Source organism: Xenopus tropicalis, chromosome 5 (genome assembly GCF_000004195.4).
Source record: "Xenopus tropicalis strain Nigerian chromosome 5, UCB_Xtro_10.0, whole genome shotgun sequence".
NCBI lineage: Eukaryota > Metazoa > Chordata > Amphibia > Anura > Pipidae > Xenopus > Xenopus tropicalis.
Window position 1 is genome coordinate 345,503 of NC_030681.2, and position 19,523 is coordinate 365,025.

The following is a 19,523-nucleotide window of genomic DNA, read 5'->3' on the forward strand; positions in this document are numbered from 1 at the left end:
CATGGCAACAGGTTCTGTCGGACCCCTGTGCCATTGGCTGTATGTCGAGCCTACCCCTTCTGTCCCACAGATGCGCAGGGACCCCCGATTCGATGATCTCTCCGGCGAATACAAAGCAGAGGTGTTTGAGAAGACCTACAAGTTCCTGGGGGATATAAAGAAGCAGGAGAAGGATGTGAGTACAGCCATAGCAACCGTAGCAGCCAATCCTGATGCCTCTTCCTGGGGCTCCTCCCATTGCTCATTGTAACCCTCCCACTCCTTCTCCATGTAACCCCTTCCACTGCACCCGCTATTCCTTATAGCCCCCTTCTGAAAATCCTTCCAATGATATTTATGCCCTCAGCCCGAAGCTCCTCCCCTTTGGCCTTAATAATTAAAGAACTAATTTCATTGTGAGCAAAGATGGATACATTTCAGCTGTTAACGTAGGATTTGTTGCATCGTTACCTGTAGCTCCTCCCACTGCCGCTTATAACTTTGTCCCACAATTCTCCTTCCTGCACCTCGCGAGCACAGGAGGGAATAAAACTGTGTTGCCAGCGCTCGGTGTGCCAGCGCTCGGTGTGCCAGCGCTCGGTGTGCCAGCGCTCGGTGTGCCAGCGCTCGGTGTGCCAGCGCTCGGTGTGCCAGCGCTCGGTGTGCCAGCGCTCGGTGTGCCAGCGCTTGTGCTGAGTCTGCACTTGGGCTCCATGGCGACAAACTGGAGCAGTGAGTGAGTGACGGGAAATGGACTCCATTGTGTTTCACTGCTGAGTGAATAGTTTGGGGGGGACAGCACTTGATTGGGCCTTGTTATACACAGTACCCCCTTTCCCTCCCCATCAGTCAGTACCCAGAATGCCCTGTTACCCTTGTTGCTAGCCGGTGCCCTGCAGGTTATACACAGTACCCCCTTTTCCCCCCCCCCCATCAGTCAGTACCCAGAATGCCCTGTTGCCCTTGTTGCTAGCCGGTGCCCTGCAGGTTATACACAGTACCCCCTTTCCCCCCCCCCCCCATCAGTCAGTACCCAGAATGCCCTGTTGCTGGCCGCTGGATAAGTGCTGATTGTAGCCCATTGGGGCCGCTGTATTGTCCTGCAGATGGTGCAGAAGAGGCTACAGAAAGCCCGGGACCCTGAGCTGAAGGAGAAGTTGGGGCAACTGGCAAGGCGACTGGTAAGTTTTTGGCTGGGTGGCACTGGGGCATGGTCTGAGGAGCTGACACTCAGGTTCCTTGTGGTTCTGTTTAGGATGAGCAGGAGGCTGCGGCCCAGATACGGCACAAACAGAGAGAGCGGGAACTGGAGTTTAAGAAACAGCAGAGAGAACTGGCTCAGCAGGGCAAGAAACCCTTCTACCTGAAGAGAAGTGAGTGTGGGGGGGCAGTAATGGCACCCGGGGTTGGGGGAGGGGGCACTCATGGCACCCGGGGTTGGGGGAGGGGGCAGTAATGGCACCCGGGGTTGGGGGAGGGGGCAGTAATGGCACCCGGGGTTGGGGGAGGGGGCAGTAATGGCACCCGGGGTTGGGGGAGGGGGCACTCATGGCACCCGGGGTTGGGGGAGGGGGCACTCATGGCACCCTGGAAGGCTTTGGGTGGGGGACCCTCTGTTCTCTTGGGGTTCTGGTACCGGTGGGGTCCCATAGAGAGTCATACATTTCCCGTATCTGCCCCCAGGTGACCTGCGCAAGATGGAACTGGCGGATAAATACAAAGAGCTGAAGAAGAAGGGGAAACTGGAGCATTTCCTGAGCAAGAAGAGGAAGCGGAACTCTCACAAGGACCGGAGGAAACTTCCCAGCCTGCAATAGGGCTGTCACTGGGCTGCCGCCATCTTGGCTCCTACTGGCCCAGGGCTGGTCTGACTGAGGCTGCCTTTCTGATTGGTGGGAATTGGCTTCAGCACCTGCGCCATTTTGTCTGGACTACTGACACCAACTGATCTTTACCCTGGCAGGGGCATCTCCTTGGAATATATCAGTTGCTTGCCCTGGCAGGGGCATTTTCTTGAAATATCAGTTGTTCTGTTACCCTTGCCTCTGTTTGGCCTCTCTCCATAGGAGTGCCCCCCCAGTAATGGGCACAGGTTGGCACCTGGATCACGAAGGAGATCCCACACTGCACAAGTTACTGTTCTGTCTGGAAATTTCATCTGAGAGAGATCCACATGGTCTGTGGGCCAATAAGATCAGGGGCAATACAGTGACTGCACGGACCAATCCGTGTCTGTGGGACTTACCTGCCGCCCCAGAGCTGTGAGAGTGTTCGTTATTGCTGAGAGCGGCCAATCAGAATGTGACTGTAGGGACAGCAGCGCCGCTCCATAAGGATAATGTCAGGCCCGGTAGAACAAGCGCTTCCTAGTAATGGGGCAATAAATGCAGCCATCGGGGGCGCTGCCATTCTGCTTGTCCTGTTGCATCACATGACTTCATTAAATGTTCTGTTATTTCACAAAGAATAACGTTGGGTTCAACGTAGCCTCTGGGCGAATATGGCGGAAGCTGTGGGGGGCGCCGCTGGGCGAATATGGCGGAAGCTGTGGGGGGGGCGCCGCTGGGCGAATATGGCGGAAGCTGTGGGGGGGGCGCCGCTGGGCGAATATGGCGGAACCTGTGGGGGGGCGCCGCTGGGCGAATATGGCGGAACCTGTGGGGGGGTGCAGGTGGGCGAATATGGCGGAACCTGTGGGGGGGCGCCGGTGGGCGAATATGGCGGAACCTGTGGGGGGGCGCCGGTGGGCGAATATGGCGGAACCTGTGGGGGGGCGCCGGTGGGCGAATATGGCGGAACCTGTGGGGGGGCGCCGGTGGGCGAATATGGCGGAACCTGTGGGGGGCGAATATGGCCTGAGGGTCTCTCTCTCTATTGGCTTGGGGTGCCTGAGGGTCTCTCTCTATTGGCTTGGGGTGACAGAGAGACCCTCAGTCACCCCAAGCCAATAGAGATAGAGAGAGACCCTCAGTCACCCCAAGCCAATAGAGATAGAGAGAGACCCTCAGTCACCCCAAGCCAATAGAGATAGAGAGAGAGAGACCCTCAGTCACCCCAAGCCAATAGAGAGAGAGAGACCCTCAGTCACCCCAAGCCAATAGAGATAGAGAGACCCTCAATCTCTATTGGCTTGGGGTGACGGAGGGTCTCTCTATCTCTATTGGCTTGGGGTGACTGAGGGTCTCTCTCTCTCTATCGGCTTGGGGTGACTGAGGGTCTCTCTCTCTCTATCGGCTTGGGGTGACTGAGGGTCTCTCTCTCTCTATTGGCTTGGGGTGACTGAGGGTCTCTCTCTATCGGCTTGGGGTGACTGAGGGTCTCTCTATCTCTATTGGCTTGGGGTGACTGAGGGTCTCTCTATCTCTATTGGCTTGGGGTGACTGAGGGTCTCTCTATCTCTATCGGCTTGGGGTGACTGAGGGTCTCTCTCTATCTCTATTGGCTTGGGGTGACTGAGGGTCTCTCTCTCTATTGGCTTGGGGTGCCTGAGGGTCTCTCTCTATTGGCTTGGGGTGACAGAGAGACCCTCAGTCACCCCAAGCCAATAGAGATAGAGAGAGACCCTCAGTCACCCCAAGCCAATAGAGATAGAGAGAGACCCTCAGTCACCCCAAGCCAATAGAGATAGAGAGAGAGAGACCCTCAGTCACCCCAAGCCAATAGAGAGAGAGAGACCCTCAGTCACCCCAAGCCAATAGAGATAGAGAGACCCTCAATCTCTATTGGCTTGGGGTGACGGAGGGTCTCTCTATCTCTATTGGCTTGGGGTGACTGAGGGTCTCTCTCTCTATCGGCTTGGGGTGACTGAGGGTCTCTCTCTCTCTATCGGCTTGGGGTGACTGAGGGTCTCTCTCTCTCTATTGGCTTGGGGTGACTGAGGGTCTCTCTCTATCGGCTTGGGGTGACTGAGGGTCTCTCTATCTCTATTGGCTTGGGGTGACTGAGGGTCTCTCTATCTCTATTGGCTTGGGGTGACTGAGGGTCTCTCTATCTCTATCGGCTTGGGGTGACTGAGGGTCTCTCTCTATCTCTATTGGCTTGGGGTGACTGAGGGTCTCTCTCTCTCGATTGGCTTGGGGTGACTGAGGGTCTCTCTATCTCTATTGGCTTGGGGTGACTGAGGGTCTCTCTCTCTCTCTCTCTCTCTCTCTCTCTCTCTCTCTCTCTCTCTCTCTCTCTCTCTCTCTCTCTCTCTCTCTCTCTCTCTCTCTCTCTCTCTCTCTCTCTCTCTCTCCTCTCTCTCTCTCTCTCTTCTCTCTCTCCTCTCTCTCTCTCTCTCTCTCTCTCTCTCTCGGCTTGGGGTGACTGAGGGTCTCTCTCTATTGGCTTGGGGTGACTGAGGGTCTCTCTCTCTATTGACTTGGGGTGACTGAGGGTCTCTCTCTATTGACTTGGGGTGACTGAGGGTCTCTCTCTATTGACTTGGGGTGACTGAGGGTCTCTCTCTCTCTCTCTCTCTATCGACTTGGGGTGACTGAGGGTCTCTCTCTCTCTCTCTCTCTCTCTATTGACTTGGGGTGACTGAGGGTCTCTCTCTATTGACTTGGGGTGACTGAGGGTCTCTCTCTATCTCTCTATTGACTTGGGGTGACTGAGGGTCTCTCTCTATCTCTCTATTGACTTGGGGTGACTGAGGGTCTCTCTCTATCTCTCTATTGACTTGGGGTGACTGAGGGTCTCTCTCTATCTCTCTATTGACTTGGGGTGACTGAGGGTCTCTCTCTATCTCTCTATTGACTTGGGGTGACTGAGGGTCTCTCTCTATCTCTCTATTGACTTGGGGTGACTGAGGGTCTCTCTCTATCTCTCTATTGACTTGGGGTGACTGAGGGTCTCTCTCTATCTCTCTATTGACTTGGGGTGACTGAGGGTCTCTCTCTATCTCTCTATTGACTTGGGGTGACTGAGGGTCTCTCTCTATCTCTCTATTGACTTGGGGTGACTGAGGGTCTCTCTCTATCTCTCTATTGACTTGGGGTGACTGAGGGTCTCTCTCTATCTCTCTATTGACTTGGGGTGACTGAGGGTCTCTCTCTATCTCTCTATTGACTTGGGGTGACTGAGGGTCTCTCTCTATCTCTCTATTGACTTGGGGTGACTGAGGGTCTCTCTCTATCTCTCTATTGACTTGGGGTGACTGAGGGTCTCTCTCTATCTCTCTATTGACTTGGGGTGACTGAGGGTCTCTCTCTATCTCTCTATTGACTTGGGGTGACTGAGGGTCTCTCTCTATCTCTCTATTGACTTGGGGTGACTGAGGGTCTCTCTCTATCTCTCTATTGACTTGGGGTGACTGAGGGTCTCTCTCTATCTCTCTATTGACTTGGGGTGACTGAGGGTCTCTCTCTATCTCTCTATTGACTTGGGGTGACTGAGGGTCTCTCTCTATTGACTTGGGGTGACTGAGGGTCTCTCTCTATTGACTTGGGGTGACTGAGGGTCTCTCTCTCTATCTCTCTATTGACTTGGGGTGACTGAGGGTCTCTCTCTCTCTCTATTGGCTTGGGGTGCCTGGGGTTAATGTTTAGCCCAAAGGGAAACCAGCACTGGGTATTAGTTATAAAATGAATACAGGGTTAGGGGTTTCCTTTATCCTTTATGTTTCCTTTAAGTTCCCCTCTCTGGAGGCGGGACAAACTGTAATGAATTGTTGAGGCCCCACCTCTTCCTGTGTCTCCCTATCTGGCCAGTTTTGTTGTAACTTCTGTGCTGGAGACACTGATGCATTAACCATTTAACTACTTATTAACAATGGTACAGCATTAACTGGCACCTCCACAAGGGGGGGATGTTGCACTGACAGTATGGCCCACACAGAAGGCTCTAGCGGTGCCCGACCGGGCGGCTGCTTGGCAGATAGGCTCTAGCGGTGCCCGACCGGGCGGCTGCTTGGCAGATAGGCTCTAGCGGTGCCTCGTGGTAAAGTGCCCAGGGAGTACTGACTTTCCTGGTTGTGTGAGCCCTTACCGGCTTGGGAGCAGGTTTACCCGCTTGGTTCTAGGCCTCTGATATGAGTATTACTAACCATCTGGCTATCGACCATTTAGTAAATGGAAACCCGGCTCTTGGAACAGGGAGTCTGACTGTCTCATCCTTTGAACCCTATGGATATGATGGGCCCTGAGGGCTCTGACTGGGCCAGTGAGCTTGCACTTGTATCCGCCTTAGCCTCTAGTTTGAGGACTGGGATTACTATTTCCTGGTTTAGATGGAAGGTAGACGCCATCTTGGGAACAAAGGGTGGGTTGGTACCAGGGCCGGAACTAGGGGTAGGCAGAAGAGGCAGCTGCCTAGGGCGCAAACACTGGGGGGCGCCAGGCAGGAAGTAGGTATAAAATAAACATTTCCACCCATATTCATTGGGTTTCGTTCTCCATTAAACACCTTTCATTGCAGAATTATCTCATCTGAGCTCAAGTGCAATCGGCACAAACCCTGATTGGTTCCTGACCCGGGGATCTCATTACGTCACTGCAGAATATGAATTATGAGCACATTAACCCCAGATATGCCAGAAGGTAACAACAGAAACGGACAATGAGCATATTAACCCTACGTGCCAGCTTCCCTCCAGGTGGGGCCCAATGAGGCCTTGTACTAAATCATGAGAGAACCCTAAACTCATGATACAGTTTGGTGACGGGCCGCGAAATATATTCCCAGAGCCCCCCTACTGGCACAGAGACCCCCGGCCAACCCAGCACCAAGTGACCCAGCGCTGCCTGCAAGTGAGGTGTAAAGGATGGAGAGGGTGAACTTGTCCTTTAACCAGAAACACAGAGCCACTCCCACTGTCTGACCTCATAGTGTTGCACCTGGGGGGGAACTGCCCCAATACCCCCCTCTCTCTATAAATCCACTGTGTGTCTGACACCCCATATTATCCACACACACTTGTACAAACGGGGGATATGAGGGGCAGGGGCACCCACAGAGGGATATGAGGGGCAGGGGCACCCACAGGGGGGATATGAGGGGTAGGGTCACCCACAGGGGGGATATGAGGGGCAGGGGCACCCACAGAGGGATATGAGGGGCAGGGTCACCCACAGGGGGGATATGAGGGGCAGGGGCACCCACAGAGGGATATGAGGGGCAGGGTCACCCACAGGGGGGATATGAGGGGCAGGGTCACCCACAGGGGGGATATGAGGGGCAGGGTCACCCACAGAGGGATATGAGGGGCAGGGTCACCCACAGGGGGGATATGAGGGGCAGGGTCACCCACAGGGGGGATATGAGGGGCAGGGTCACCCACAGGGGGGATATGAGGGGCAGGGGCACCCACAGGAGGGGCAGCGTTACCCACAGGGGGGGCAGCGTTACCCACAGGGGGGGCAGCGTTACCCACAGGGGGGGCAGGAGGGGCAGGGGCACCCACAGGAGGGGCAGGGGCACCCACAGGAGGGACATGAGGGGCAGCGTTACCCACAGGGGGGGCAGCGTTACCCACAGGGGGGGCAGCGTTACCCACAGGGGGGGCAGGAGGGGCAGGGGCACCCACAGGAGGGGCAGGGGCACCCACAGGAGGGACATGAGGGGCAGCGTTACCCACAGGGGGGGGCAGCTCAGCCCGTTAGTCTCTCTCATCCCTACGGAGCGGACAAGGGGCGGGCACTAGGCTGCTCTTCTCGCAGCGCGATTGGCTGGCTGTCACTCTGAGTGAATCAGTGCTTGGCCCCGCCCCCAGACTCCTCCTCTCTGCCTCAGTCCCGCCCCCCAGTCTCCCTCATCCCTCTCTGGGAGCGGAGAGACGTGCGGCTCCCGATATCCCCTCAGCGCCCCGGTACCTCCTGCTACAGGCCGGGCAGTGTGTGTGTGAGCGCCCCGGTACCCCCTGCTACAGGCCGGGCAGTGTGTGTATGTGCCCCCCGCTGTGTGTGAGCCCCCCGGTACCGCCCAGGGGCCAGAGAGCGAGAGAGGGCGGAGCGGAATTGGGACCTGTGAGCCCTGAGGTACTGGCACAGATTTATTATATGTACCCCCCCCCCCAGCTGTACCCCCCCTTACCCGGGCCCCCTACCCCTAGCTGTACCCCTTGTACCCCCCCCTTACCCGGGCCCCCCACCCCCAGCTGTACCCCCCCCTTACCCGGGCCCCTACCCCCAGCTGTACCCCCCCTTACCCGGGCCCCCTACCCCCAGCTGTACCCCCTTACCCAGGCCCCCTACTCCCAGCTGTACCCCTTGTACCCCCTTACCTCTAGCTGTACCCCTTGTACCCCCCTTACCCAGGCCCCCTACCCCAGCTGTACCCCTTGTACCCCCCTTACCCCTAGCTGTACCCCTTGTACCCCCCTTACCCAGGCCCCCTACCCCCAGCTGTACCCCTTGTACCCCCCCTTACCCCTAGCTGTACCCCTTGTACCCCCCTTACCTCTAGCTGTACCCCTTGTACCCCCTTACCCAGGCCCCCTACCCCCCAGCTGTACCCCTTGTACCCCCTTACCCCTAGCTGTACCCCTTGTACACCCCTTACCCGGGCCCCCTACCCCCAGCTGTACCCCTTGTACCCCCCTTACCCCTAGCTGTACCCCTTGTACCCCCCTTACCTCTAGCTGTACCCCTTGTACCCCCCTTACCCAGGCCCCCTACCCCCAGCTGTACCCCTTGTACCCCCTTACCCCTAGCTGTACCCCTTGTACACCCCTTACCCGGGCCCCCTACCCCCAGCTGTACCCCTTGTACCCCCCCTTACCCCTAGCTGTACCCCTTGTACCCCCCTTACCTCTAGCTGTACCCCTTGTACCCCCCTTACCCAGGCCCCCTACCCCCAGCTGTACCCCTTGTACCCCCCTTACCCCTAGCTGTACCCCTTGTACACCCCTTACCCGGGCCCCCTACCCCAGCTGTACCCCTTGTACCCCCCCTTACCCCTAGCTGTACCCCTTGTACCCCCCTTACCCCTAGCTGTACCCCTTGTAACCCCCTTACCCAGGCCCCCTACTCCCAGCTGTACCCCTTGTACCCCCTTACCCGGGCCCCCTACTCCCAGCTGTACCCCTTGTACCCCCCCTTACCCGGGTCCCCTACTCCCAGCTGTACCCCTTATACCCCCCCTTACCCCTAGCTGTACCCCTTGTACCCCCCCTTACCCGGGCCCCCTACTCCCAGCTGTACCCCTTATACCCCCCCTTACCCCTAGCTGTACCCCTTGTACCCCCCCTTACCCCTAGCTGTACCTCTTGTACCCCCCCTTACCCGGGCCCCCTACTCCCAGCTGTACCCCTTGTACCCCCCTTACCCCTAGCTGTACCCCTTGTACCCCCCCTTACCCAGGCCCCCTACTCCCAGCTGTACCCCTTGTACCCCCCCTTACCCGGGTCCCCTCCTCCCAGCTGTACCCCTTGTACCCCCCCTTACCCGGGTCCCCTCCTCCCAGCTGTACCCCTTGTACCCCCCCTTACCCGGGCCCCCTACTCCCAGCTGTACCCCTTGTACCCCCCCTTACCCGGGCCCCCTACCCCCAGCTGTACCCCCTTACCCGGGCCCCCCACCCCCAGCTGTACCCCCCTTACCCAGGCCCCTACTCCCAGCTGTACCCCTTGTACCCCCCTTACCTCTAGCTGTACCCCTTGTACCCCCCTTACCCAGGCCCCCTACCCCAGCTGTACCCCTTGTACCCCCCTTACCCCTAGCTGTACCCCCTTGTACACCCCTTACCCGGGCCCCCTACCCCCAGCTGTACCCCTTGTACCCCCCCTTACCCCTATCTGTACCCCTTGTACCCCCCCTTACCCGGGCCCCCTACCCCCAGCTGTACCCCTTGTACCCCCCCTTACCCCTAGCTGTACCCCTTGTACCCCCCCTTACCCCTAGCTGTACCCCTTGTAACCCCCTTACCCAGGCCCCCTACTCCCAGCTGTACCCCTTGTACCCCCCTTACCCGGGCCCCCTACTCCCATCTGTACCCCTTGTACCCCCCCTTACCCGGGTCCCCTACTCCCAGCTGTACCCCTTATACCCCCCCTTACCCCTAGCTGTACCCCTTGTACCCCCCCTTACCCGGGCCCCCTACTCCCAGCTGTACCCCTTATACCCCCCTTACCCCTAGCTGTACCCCTTGTACCCCCCTTACCCCTAGCTGTACCTCTTGTACCCCCCCTTACCCGGGCCCCCTACTCCCAGCTGTACCCCTTGTACCCCCCTTACCCCTAGCTGTACCCCTTGTACCCCCCTTACCCAGGCCCCCTACTCCCAGCTGTACCCCTTGTACCCCCCCTTACCCGGGTCCCCTCCTCCCAGCTGTACCCCTTGTACCCCCCCTTACCCGGGTCCCCTCCTCCCAGCTGTACCCCTTGTACCCCCCCTTACCCGGGCCCCCTACTCCCAGCTGTACCCCTTGTACCCCCCATTACCCGGGCCCCTACTCCCAGCTGTACCCCTTGTACCCCCCTTACCCTAGCTGTACCCCTTGTACCCCCCCTTACCCAGGCCCCCTACTCCCAGCTGTACCCCTTGTACCCCCCCTTACCCGGGTCCCCTCCTCCCAGCTGTACCCCTTGTACCCCCCCTTACCCGGGTCCCCTACTCCCAGCTGTACCCCTTGTACCCCCCTTACCCGGGCCCCCTACTGCCCCTGTCAGTCTTGCTGTGGTCTCTCTGTGCCCGTCAGTCTGTCCCTCTCTCTGTGCCCCTGTCAGTCTTGCTGTGGTCTCTCTGTGCCCGTCAGTCTGTCCCTCTCTCTGTGCCCCTGTCAGTCTGTCCCTCTCTCTGTGCCCCTGTCAGTCTCACTGCGGTTTCTCTGTGCCCCTGTCGGTCTCACTGCGGTCTCTCTGTGCCCCTGTCGGTCTCACTGCGGTCTCTCTGTGCCCCTGTCAGTCTTACTGCGGTCTCTCTGTGCCCCTGTCAGTCTCGCTGCGGTCTCTCTGTGCCCCTGTTGGTCTCCCTGCGGTCTCTCTGTGCCCCTGTCGGTCTCCCTGCGGTCTCTCTGTGCCCCTGTCGGTCTCCCTGCGGTCTCTCTGTGCCCCTGTCGGTCTCCCTGCGGTCTCTCTGTGCCCCTGTCAGTCTCACTGCGGTTTCTCTGTGCCCCTGTCGGTCTCACTGCGGTCTCTCTGTGCCCCTGTCGGTCTCACTGCGGTCTCTCTGTGCCCCTGTCAGTCTCGCTGCGGTCTCTCTGTGCCCCTGTCGGTCTCCCTGCGGTCTCTCTGTGCCCCTGTCGGTCTCCCTGCGGTCTCTCTGTGCCCCTGTCGGTCTCCCTGCGGTCTCTCTGTGCCCCTGTCGGTCTCCCTGCGGTCTCTCTGTGCCCCTGTCGGTCTCGCTGCGGTCTCTCTGTGCCCCTGTCGGTCTCCCTGCGGTCTCTCTGTGCCCCTGTCGGTCTCCCTGCGGTGTCTCTGTGCCCCTGTCGGTCTCGCTGCGGTCTCTCTGTGCCCCTGTCGGTCTCGCTGCGGTCTCTCTGTGCCCCTGTCGGTCTCCCTGCGGTCTCTCTGTGCCCCTGTCGGTCTCCCTGCGGTCTCTCTGTGCCCCTGTCGGTCTCCCTGCGGTCTCTCTGTGCCCCTGTCGGTCTCCCTGCTGTCTCTCTGTGCCCCTGTCGGTCTCCCTGCGGTCTCTCTGTGCCCCTGTCGGTCTCCCTGCGGTCTCTCTGTGCCCCTGTCGGTCTCCCTGCGGTCTCTCTGTGCCCCTGTCGGTCTCCCTGCGGTCTCTCTGTGCCCCTGGTCGGTCCTCCCTGCGGTCTCTCTGTGCCCCTGTCGGTCTCCCTGCGGTCTCTCTGTGCCCCTGTCGGTCTCCCTGCGGTCTCTCTGTGCCCCTGTCGGTCTCCCTGCGGTCTCTCTGTGCCCCTGTCGGTCTCCCTGCGGTCTCTCTGTGCCCCTGTCGGTCTTACTGCGGTCTCTCTGTGCCCCTGTCGGTCTCCCTGCGGTCTCTCTGTGCCCCTGTCGGTCTCCCTGCGGTCTCTCTGTGCCCCTGTCGGTCTCCCTGCGGTCTCTCTGTGCCCCTATCGGTCTCGCTGCGGTCTCTCTGTGCGCCTGTCGGTCTCTCTGCGGTCTCTCTGTGCCCCTGTCGGTCTCGCTGCGGTCTCTCTGTGGATGTCTCAGCTGGTGCCGTTAGCCCTTCGCGCTCTCTCGTTGCAGGTGATTCCCGCCAGTCACACATTCAGTTCCAGCTGACACTAGCAAGGGGGAGGGGCCTATTTAACTGTCCGTGACAATGAACCAATCAGGCAGTGGGATGAGCCCAGTCATCAGCATCAGCCGAGGGGGAGAGCCGGGTGTCGGCGCCAGTGTTGGACCCCCAGACGGACAGACAGAGGGGAGGGGGAACCCCCCGGTACCCATGAACCTGTTTGCTACTTGGGAGGTGGACAGATGCTCCCCCAGCTGTGTGCCCAGGTAAGGGGGGACCCCAAATCTATACAGTCTGGGGGGGTCTGTGACGGGTCTATTCAACTATAACAGCCAATCAGCAGGTAGCATTTACTGGGCGCCTGTTTGAAAGCTGGTTGCTATGGGTTACTGCACCAGGGCAAACTTTGCACCTTTGGTTATGTATGGTGGAACAGAGTGATACAAACTGCCCCTTCCCGGGGCCCCAGCTGTACCAAGGGCTGTAGGGGGGTACAGTCACCATATTCCCCCCCCCCCATAGGGTCTGATACAAACTGCCCCTTCCCGGGGCCCCAGCTGTACCAAGGGCTGTAGGGGGGTACAGTCACCATATTCCCCCCCCCCCATAGGGTCTGATACAAACTGCCCCTTCCCGGGGCCCCAGCTGTACCAAGGGCTGTAGGGGGGTACAGTCACCATATTCCCCCCCCCATAGGGTCCGATACAAACTGCCCCTTCCCGGGGCCCCAGCTGTACCAAGGGCTGTAGGGGGATCCAGTCACCATATTCCCCCCCCCCCCCCATAGGGTCCGATACAAACTGCCCCTTCCCTGGGCCCCAGCTGTACCAAGGGCTGTAGGGGGATCCAGTCACCATATTCCCCCCCCATAGGGTCCGATACAAACTGCCCCTTCCCTGGGCCCCAGCTGTACCAAGGGCTGTAGGGGGGTACAGTCACCATATTCCCCCCCCCATAGGGTCCGATACAAACTGCCCCTTCCCGGGGCCCCAGCTGTACCAAGGGCTGTAGGGGGATCCAGTCACCATATTCCCCCCCCATAGGGTCTGATACAAACTGCCCCATCACGGGGCCCCAGCTGTACCAAGGGCTGTAGGGGGATCCAGTCACCATATTCCCCCCCCCATAGGGTCTGATACAAACTGCCCCATCACGGGGCCCCAGCTGTACCAAGGGCTGTAGGGGGATCCAGTCACCATATTCCCCCCCCCCATAGGGTCTGATACAAACTGCCCCATCACGGGGCCCCAGCTGTACCAAGGGCTGTAGGGGGATCCAGTCACCATATTCCCCCCATAGGGTCCGATACAAACTGCCCCTTCCCGGGGCCCCAGCTGTACTAAGGGCTGTAGGGGGATCCAGTCACCATATTCCCCCCCCCCATAGGGTCTGATACAAACTGCCCCATCACGGGGCCCCAGCTGTACCAAGGGCTGTAGGGGGATCCAGTCACCATATTCCCCCCCATAGGGTCCGATACAAACTGCCCCTTCCTGGGGCCCCAGCTGTACTAAGGCCTGTAGGGGGATCCAGTCACCATATTCCCCCCCCCCATAGGGCCCGATAGAAACTGCCCCTTCCCGGGGCCCCAGCTGTACCAAGGGCTGTAGGAGGATCCAGTCACCATATTCCCCCCCCCATAGGGTCCGATACAAACTGCCCCTTCCTGGGGCCCCAGCTGTACCAAGGGCTGTAGGGGAATCCAGTCACCATATTCCCCCCCCATAGGGTCTGATACAAACTGCCCCTTCCCGGGGCCCCAGCTGTACCAAGGGCTGTAGGGGGATCCATCCACCATATTCCCCCCCATAGGGTCTAATACAAACTGCCCCTTTCCGGGGCCCCAGCTGTACCAAGGGCTGTAGGGGGATCCAGTCACCATATTCCCCCCCCCCCATAGGGTCCGATACAAACTGCCCCTTCCTGGGGCCCCAGCTGTACCAAGGGCTGTAGGGGGATCCAGTCACCATATTCCCCCCCCCCATAGGGCCCGATACAAACTGCCCCTTCCTGGGGCCCTAGCTGTACCAAAGGCTGTAGGGGGATCCATCCACCATATTCCCCCCCCCCATAGTGTCCTATACAAACTGCCCCTTCCTGGGGCCCCAGCTGTACCAAGGGCTGTAGGGGGATCCAGTCACCATATTCCCCCCCCCCATAGGGTCCGATACAAACTGCCCCTTCCCTGGGGCCCCAGCTGTACCAAGGGCTGTAGGGGGATCCAGTCACCATATTCCCACCCCATAGAGTCTGATACAAACTGCCCCTTCCCGGGGCCCCGGAATTCCTATGGCGTCGCAGCTTCTCCTTGTGAGACTGATTTAGACAGTCGCCATATGAGACTGCCGGGGGTACCTACAATACCTGATATGGCAGCTCCAAGAGTCTCTGAGTTGGCCAAGGAGTCTCTGAGTTGCCAAGGAGCCACGGGGGGGGGGGGGGGGCCACAAGAATTCCGTTGCCCCCTTTCTCCCAGCAGATAAGCTCAGTTGGGCTCTGGGGGGGTTTGATCTCAGGACCATTGGATTGTTGGACGGTCTCCCCAATCATTGAGCCAGGGGAGCAGCCGGCTAGTGCTCATTTATTCCCCCATACACCCATATACTGGGCTTTGTTACCCCAGCAGCCTTATTGGTTAGGTGCGGTCAGCCAATCAGGGCTGACTCTGCCCTATATAAGCCCAGCCCTCCTCACTTTCCTTGCCCCTGGCTCCTGTTCCCCATGCCCCTGGCTCATGCTCCCTGTGCCCCTGGCTCCTGCTCCCCGTCCCCTGGCTCCTGCTCCCAGTTCCCCTGGCTCCCGCTTCCCTGGCTCCTGCTCCCCTGGCTCCCTGTTCCCCTGGCTCCTGCTCCCCGTACCCCTGGATCCTGTTCCCCTGGCTCCTGCTCCCAGTTCCCCTGGCTCCCGCTTCCCTGGCTCCTGCTCCCCTGGCTCCCTGTTCCCCTGGCTCCTGCTCCCCGTACCCCTGGATCCTGTTCCCCGTACCCCTGGCTCCTGCTCCCCGTGCCCCTGTTCCCCTGGCTCCTGCTCCCCGTACCCTGGATCCTGTTCCCCGTACCCCTGGCTCCTGCTCCCCGTGCCCCTGGCCCCTGTTCCCCTGGCTCCTGCTCCCCTGGCTCCCCGTGCCCCTGGCTCCTGCTCCCTGTTCCCCTGGCTCCTGCTCCCCTGGTTCCTACTCTCCGTTCCCCTGGCTCCTGTTCCCCTGGCTCCTGCTCCCCTGGCTCCTGCTCCCTGTTCTCCTGGCTCCTGCTCCCCGTACCCCTGGCTCCTGCTCCCCGTACCCCTGGCTCCTGCTCCCCGTGCCCATGGCTTCTGTTCCCGTGGCTGCTGCTCCCCGTTCCCCTGGCTCCTGCTCCCCTGGCTCCTGCTCTCCGTTCCCCTGGCTCCTGCTCCCCACTCCCCTGGCTCCCCGTTCCCCTGGCTTCTGCTCCCTTTTCCCCTGGCTCCTGCTCCCCATTCCCCTGGCTCCTGTTCCCCTGGCTCCTGCTCCCCGTTCCCCTTGATCCTGCTCCCCGTTCCCCTGGCTCCTGTTCCCCTGGCTCCTGCTCCCCGTTCCCCTGGCTCCTGCTCCCCATTCCCCTGGCTCCCCGTTCCCCTGGCTCCTGCTCCCCCTGGCTCCTGCTCCCCGTGCCCCTGGCTCCTGCTCCCCATTCCCCTGGCTCCTGCTCCCCGTTCCCCTGGCTCCTGTTCCCCTGGCTCCTGCTCCCCTGGCACCTGCTTCTCGTTCCCCTGGCTCCCGTTCCCCTGGCTCCTGCTCCCCGTTCCCCTGGCTCCTGCTCCCCGCTCCCCTGTCTCCCCGTGCCCCTGGCTTCTGCTCCCTGTTCCCCTGGCTCCTGCTCCCCATTCCCCTGGCTCCTGCTCCCCGTTCCCCTTGATCCTGCTCCCCGTTCCCCTGGCTTCTGCTCCCTGTGCCCCGGGCTTCTGCTCCCCGTTCCCCTAGCTCCTGCTCCCCATTCCCCTGGCTCCTGCTCCCCGTGCCCCTGGCTCCTGTTCTACTGGCTCCTGCTCCCCGTTCCCCTGGCTCCTGCTCCCCATTCCCCTGGCTCCTGCTCCCCTGGCTCCCCATTCCCCTGGCTCCTGCTCCCCCTGACCCTGGCTCCTGTTTTCTGTGCCCCTGGCTCCTGCTCCCCGTGCCCCTGGCTCCTGCTCCCCATTCCCCTGGCTCCTGCTCCCCGTTCCCCTGGCTCCTGCTCCCCTGGCTCCTGCTTCCCGTTCCCCTGGCTCCTGTTCCCCTGGCTCCTGCTCCCCATTCCCCTGGCTCCTGTTCCCCTGGCTCCTGCTCCCCGTTCCCCTGGCTCCTGTTCCCCTGGCTCCTGCTCCCCGTTCCCCTGGCTCCTGTTCCCCTGGCTCCTGCTCCCCGTTCCCCTGGCTCCTGCTCCCCGTTCCCCTGGCTCCTGTTCCCCTTGCTCCTGCTCCCCGTTCCCCTGGCTCCTGCTCCCCGTTCCCCTGGCTCCTGCTCCCCATTCCCCTTGCTCCTGCTCCCTGTGCCCCTGGCTCCTGCTCCCCGTGCCCCTGGCTCCTGCTCCCCGTGCCTCTGGCTCCTGCTCCCCGCTTCCCCTGGCTCCCAGTCCCAGCTAATGGAAGCCATTTGTCCCCCCGCTTCTGCCCTTACTGGACTGGGTGCCTTGGCCCATAGTGTTAGTGTGCTGGGTCCAGTAAAGTGGTTCCAGCTCGCTGACCCGAGAGCGCTCTGGCTGCTGACTTGCCATTGGCTGCAGTTCTGCTCAGTACCATGGGAGCTGCCGGCCCTCCTGTTCCAAAGAGAACTGGGATTTCCTTTAATACAAACTGGAAACCAGTCAGTGCACATTACCCAGTGCCTCACGTTTCTCTGTGGGACCCGCACTCACTATAGGTATTACTGGGAGCTTCCCGGGGCCCCCCCCGCCACTCACACCCCCACGTGCACCTTACCTGCACCATCTGGCAATGCCCCCGTGTTGTTATGGACCCCATGTTGTTATGGCCCCCGTTATGCTGGAATTCTGGGAGGAAAATGTTGCATTGTGGGTAAAACCATAGCGACACTGTAGCCCCGTATGTGGGGGGGGGTGTAACTGTGTCGCTTTGTAACGCAGTACTGTCAGTCCCCCCCCCCCATGGCCTGAGCCCCTTCCAGTCTGTCGGCTCCTATACATCTCATTCCTTGTGTCCCCCCCAGGCACCTCCTGTTGTTCAGTTTGATTGGCTGACGTCTTCCCGCATCTCTGTATGTCTCTGCCATTGTCTGTCACTTCCTGGGGGGGTTTCCTTTAGAACCTGTCATTGTGCCCCAGAAAGTCTGTACCCCACAATCAGCCCTGAGGGCCCGTACTGTGAGTGATTGGGGCCCCCCCGCCTGCATTCTGTATGCACCACACAAAGGGTTAAATCCTGTCATTGTGCCCCTGTGGCCCAATAGCTCCTTGGGGGCAGAAAGTGGTTCTGCCCCTGCACCTGGTGCCCAGATCCCTCTCCCAATTACCCCCCAGCGGCCGGATACCCTCCCCCTGCCCTAAATCTGTCATTAGCTGCTAATCTGTGGGGAGGCGAGAGTTAATCTGGGATCTCTGGGAACTAAATCCGCAGGGAAAACTCTCTTAGTGGGAAATAAAAGCAGCAACTGAGGGGCAACAAGGGGGGGGGCATTGTGCCAACAGGGCAATATGAGCGGGTAATGGGTGGGGGGTCACTAATGTATCCTGCTGCACTCTCTCTGGCCCTGCTGCGCTCTCTCTGGCCCTGCTGCACTCTCTCTGGCCCTGCTGCGCTCTCTCTGGCCCTGCTGCACTCTCTCTGGCCCTGCTGCGCTCTCTCTGGCCCTGCTGCACTCTCTCTGGGCCCCGGCCCTGCTGCGCTCTCTCTGGCCCTGCTGCGCTCTCTCTGGGCCCCGGCCCTGCTGCACTCTCTCTGGCCCTGCTGCGCTCTCTCTGGCCCTGCTGCACTCTCTCTGGGCCCCGACCATGCTGCACTCTCTCTGGCCCTGCTGCACTCTCTCTGGCCCTGCTGCACTCTCTCTGGGCCCCGGCCCTGCTGCACTCTCTCTGGCCCTGCTGCGCTCTCTCTGGCCCTGCTGCACTCTCTCTGGGCCCCGACCATGCTGCGCTCTCTCTGGCCCTGCTGCACTCTCTCTGGGCCCCGGCCCTGCTGCGCTCTCTCTGGCCCTGCTGCACTCTCTCTGGGCCCCGGCCCTGCTGCGCTCTCTCTGGGCCCCGGCCCTGCTGCGCTCTCTCTGGCCCTGCTGCACTCTCTCTGGGCCCTGGCCCTGCTGCGCTCTCTCTGGCCCTGCTGCACTCTCTCTGGGCCCTGGCCCTGCTGCGCTCTCTCTGGCCCTGCTGCACTCTCTCTGGGCCCTGGCCCTGCTGCACTCTATCTGGGCCCCGGCCCTGCTGCACTCTCTCTGGGCCCCGGCCCTGGTGCACATTATATTTACTTGTTTAACTATAACTTTTGCTGTTTCCCCAAGGGTTAATGCCCCCGGTGCAAAATGTCTGTTGTCTCCCCCAGACTCTGCAGCCTGACCCTGAAGAAGCTTCTGGTGCATAAAGAATTGGACCGAGACTTGGTGTCTGTTGTTATTGCTGTAAAGTTACAGGTGGGTCTGTGCGATACACCCCAAATCCCCCCCTAACTGGCCCTCAGGCTGGGCCCCCTTAGCCCATAACAAGGTTACAGATACAGAAACATTGGGGTAACAGTCACCCTGCTATAGTTCCAGGGGTACCCAGGGCACAAATAAGCACTCACCCCAAATCCCCCCCTAACTGGCCTTCAGGCTGGGCCCCCTTAGCCCATAACAAGGTTACAGATATATAGAAACATTGGGGTAACAGTCACCCCGCTATAGTTCCAGGGGTACCCAGGGCACAAATAAGCACTCACCCCAAATCCCCCCCTAACTGGCCTTCAGGCTGGGCCCCCTTAGCCCATAACAAGGTTACAGATATATAGAAACATTGGGGTAACAGTCACCCTGCTATAGTTCCAGGGGTACCCAGGGCACAAATAAGCACTCACCCCAAATCCCCCCCTAACTGGCCTTCAGGCTGGGCCCCCTTAGCCCATATCAAGGTTACAGATATATAGAAACATTGGGGTAACAGTCACCCTGCTATAGTTCCAGGGGTACCCAGGGCACAAATAAGCACTCACCCCAAATCCCCCCCTAACTGGCCTTCAGGCTGGGCCCCCTTAGCCCATAACAAGGTTACAGATATATAGAAACATTGGGGTAACAGTCACCCCGCTATAGTTCCAGGGGTACCCAGGGCACAAATAAGCACTCACCCCAAATCCCTCCCTAACTGGCCTTCAGGCTGGGCCCCCTTAGCCCATAACAAGGTTACAGATATATAGAAACATTGGGGTAACAGTCACCCTGCTATAGTTCCAGGGGTACCCAGGGCACAAATAAGCACTCACCCCAAATCCCCCCCTAACTGGCCTTCAGGCTGGGCCCCCTTAGCCCATAACAAGGTTACAGATATATAGAAACATTGGGGTAAC

General features: G+C 59.9%; 1 protein-coding gene and 1 long non-coding RNA gene across 2 annotated transcripts in view; both read left to right on the forward strand.

The window, feature by feature from the left end:
* Positions 1 to 2,446, forward strand: part of rrp36 — a 6,577-nt gene extending 4,131 nt beyond the window's left edge. The window contains exons 4-7 of the long non-coding RNA XR_004222874.1: positions 71 to 175; positions 1,086 to 1,160; positions 1,235 to 1,352; positions 1,663 to 2,446. This is a non-coding gene — a long non-coding RNA (ribosomal RNA processing 36). The remainder of the gene's footprint in view (positions 1 to 70; positions 176 to 1,085; positions 1,161 to 1,234; positions 1,353 to 1,662) is intronic.
* Positions 2,447 to 7,677: 5,231 nt separating this feature from the next.
* The window catches only part of LOC101731703 (phosphofurin acidic cluster sorting protein 2-like), a 69,375-nt gene continuing 57,529 nt past the window's right edge, over positions 7,678 to 19,523 (forward strand). The window contains exons 1-3 of the mRNA XM_031902377.1: positions 7,678 to 7,934; positions 12,047 to 12,304; positions 18,525 to 18,612. Of these exons, the coding sequence (XP_031758237.1) occupies positions 12,123 to 12,304; positions 18,525 to 18,612 (270 nt within the window). The 5' untranslated portion in view covers positions 7,678 to 7,934; positions 12,047 to 12,122. The remainder of the gene's footprint in view (positions 7,935 to 12,046; positions 12,305 to 18,524; positions 18,613 to 19,523) is intronic.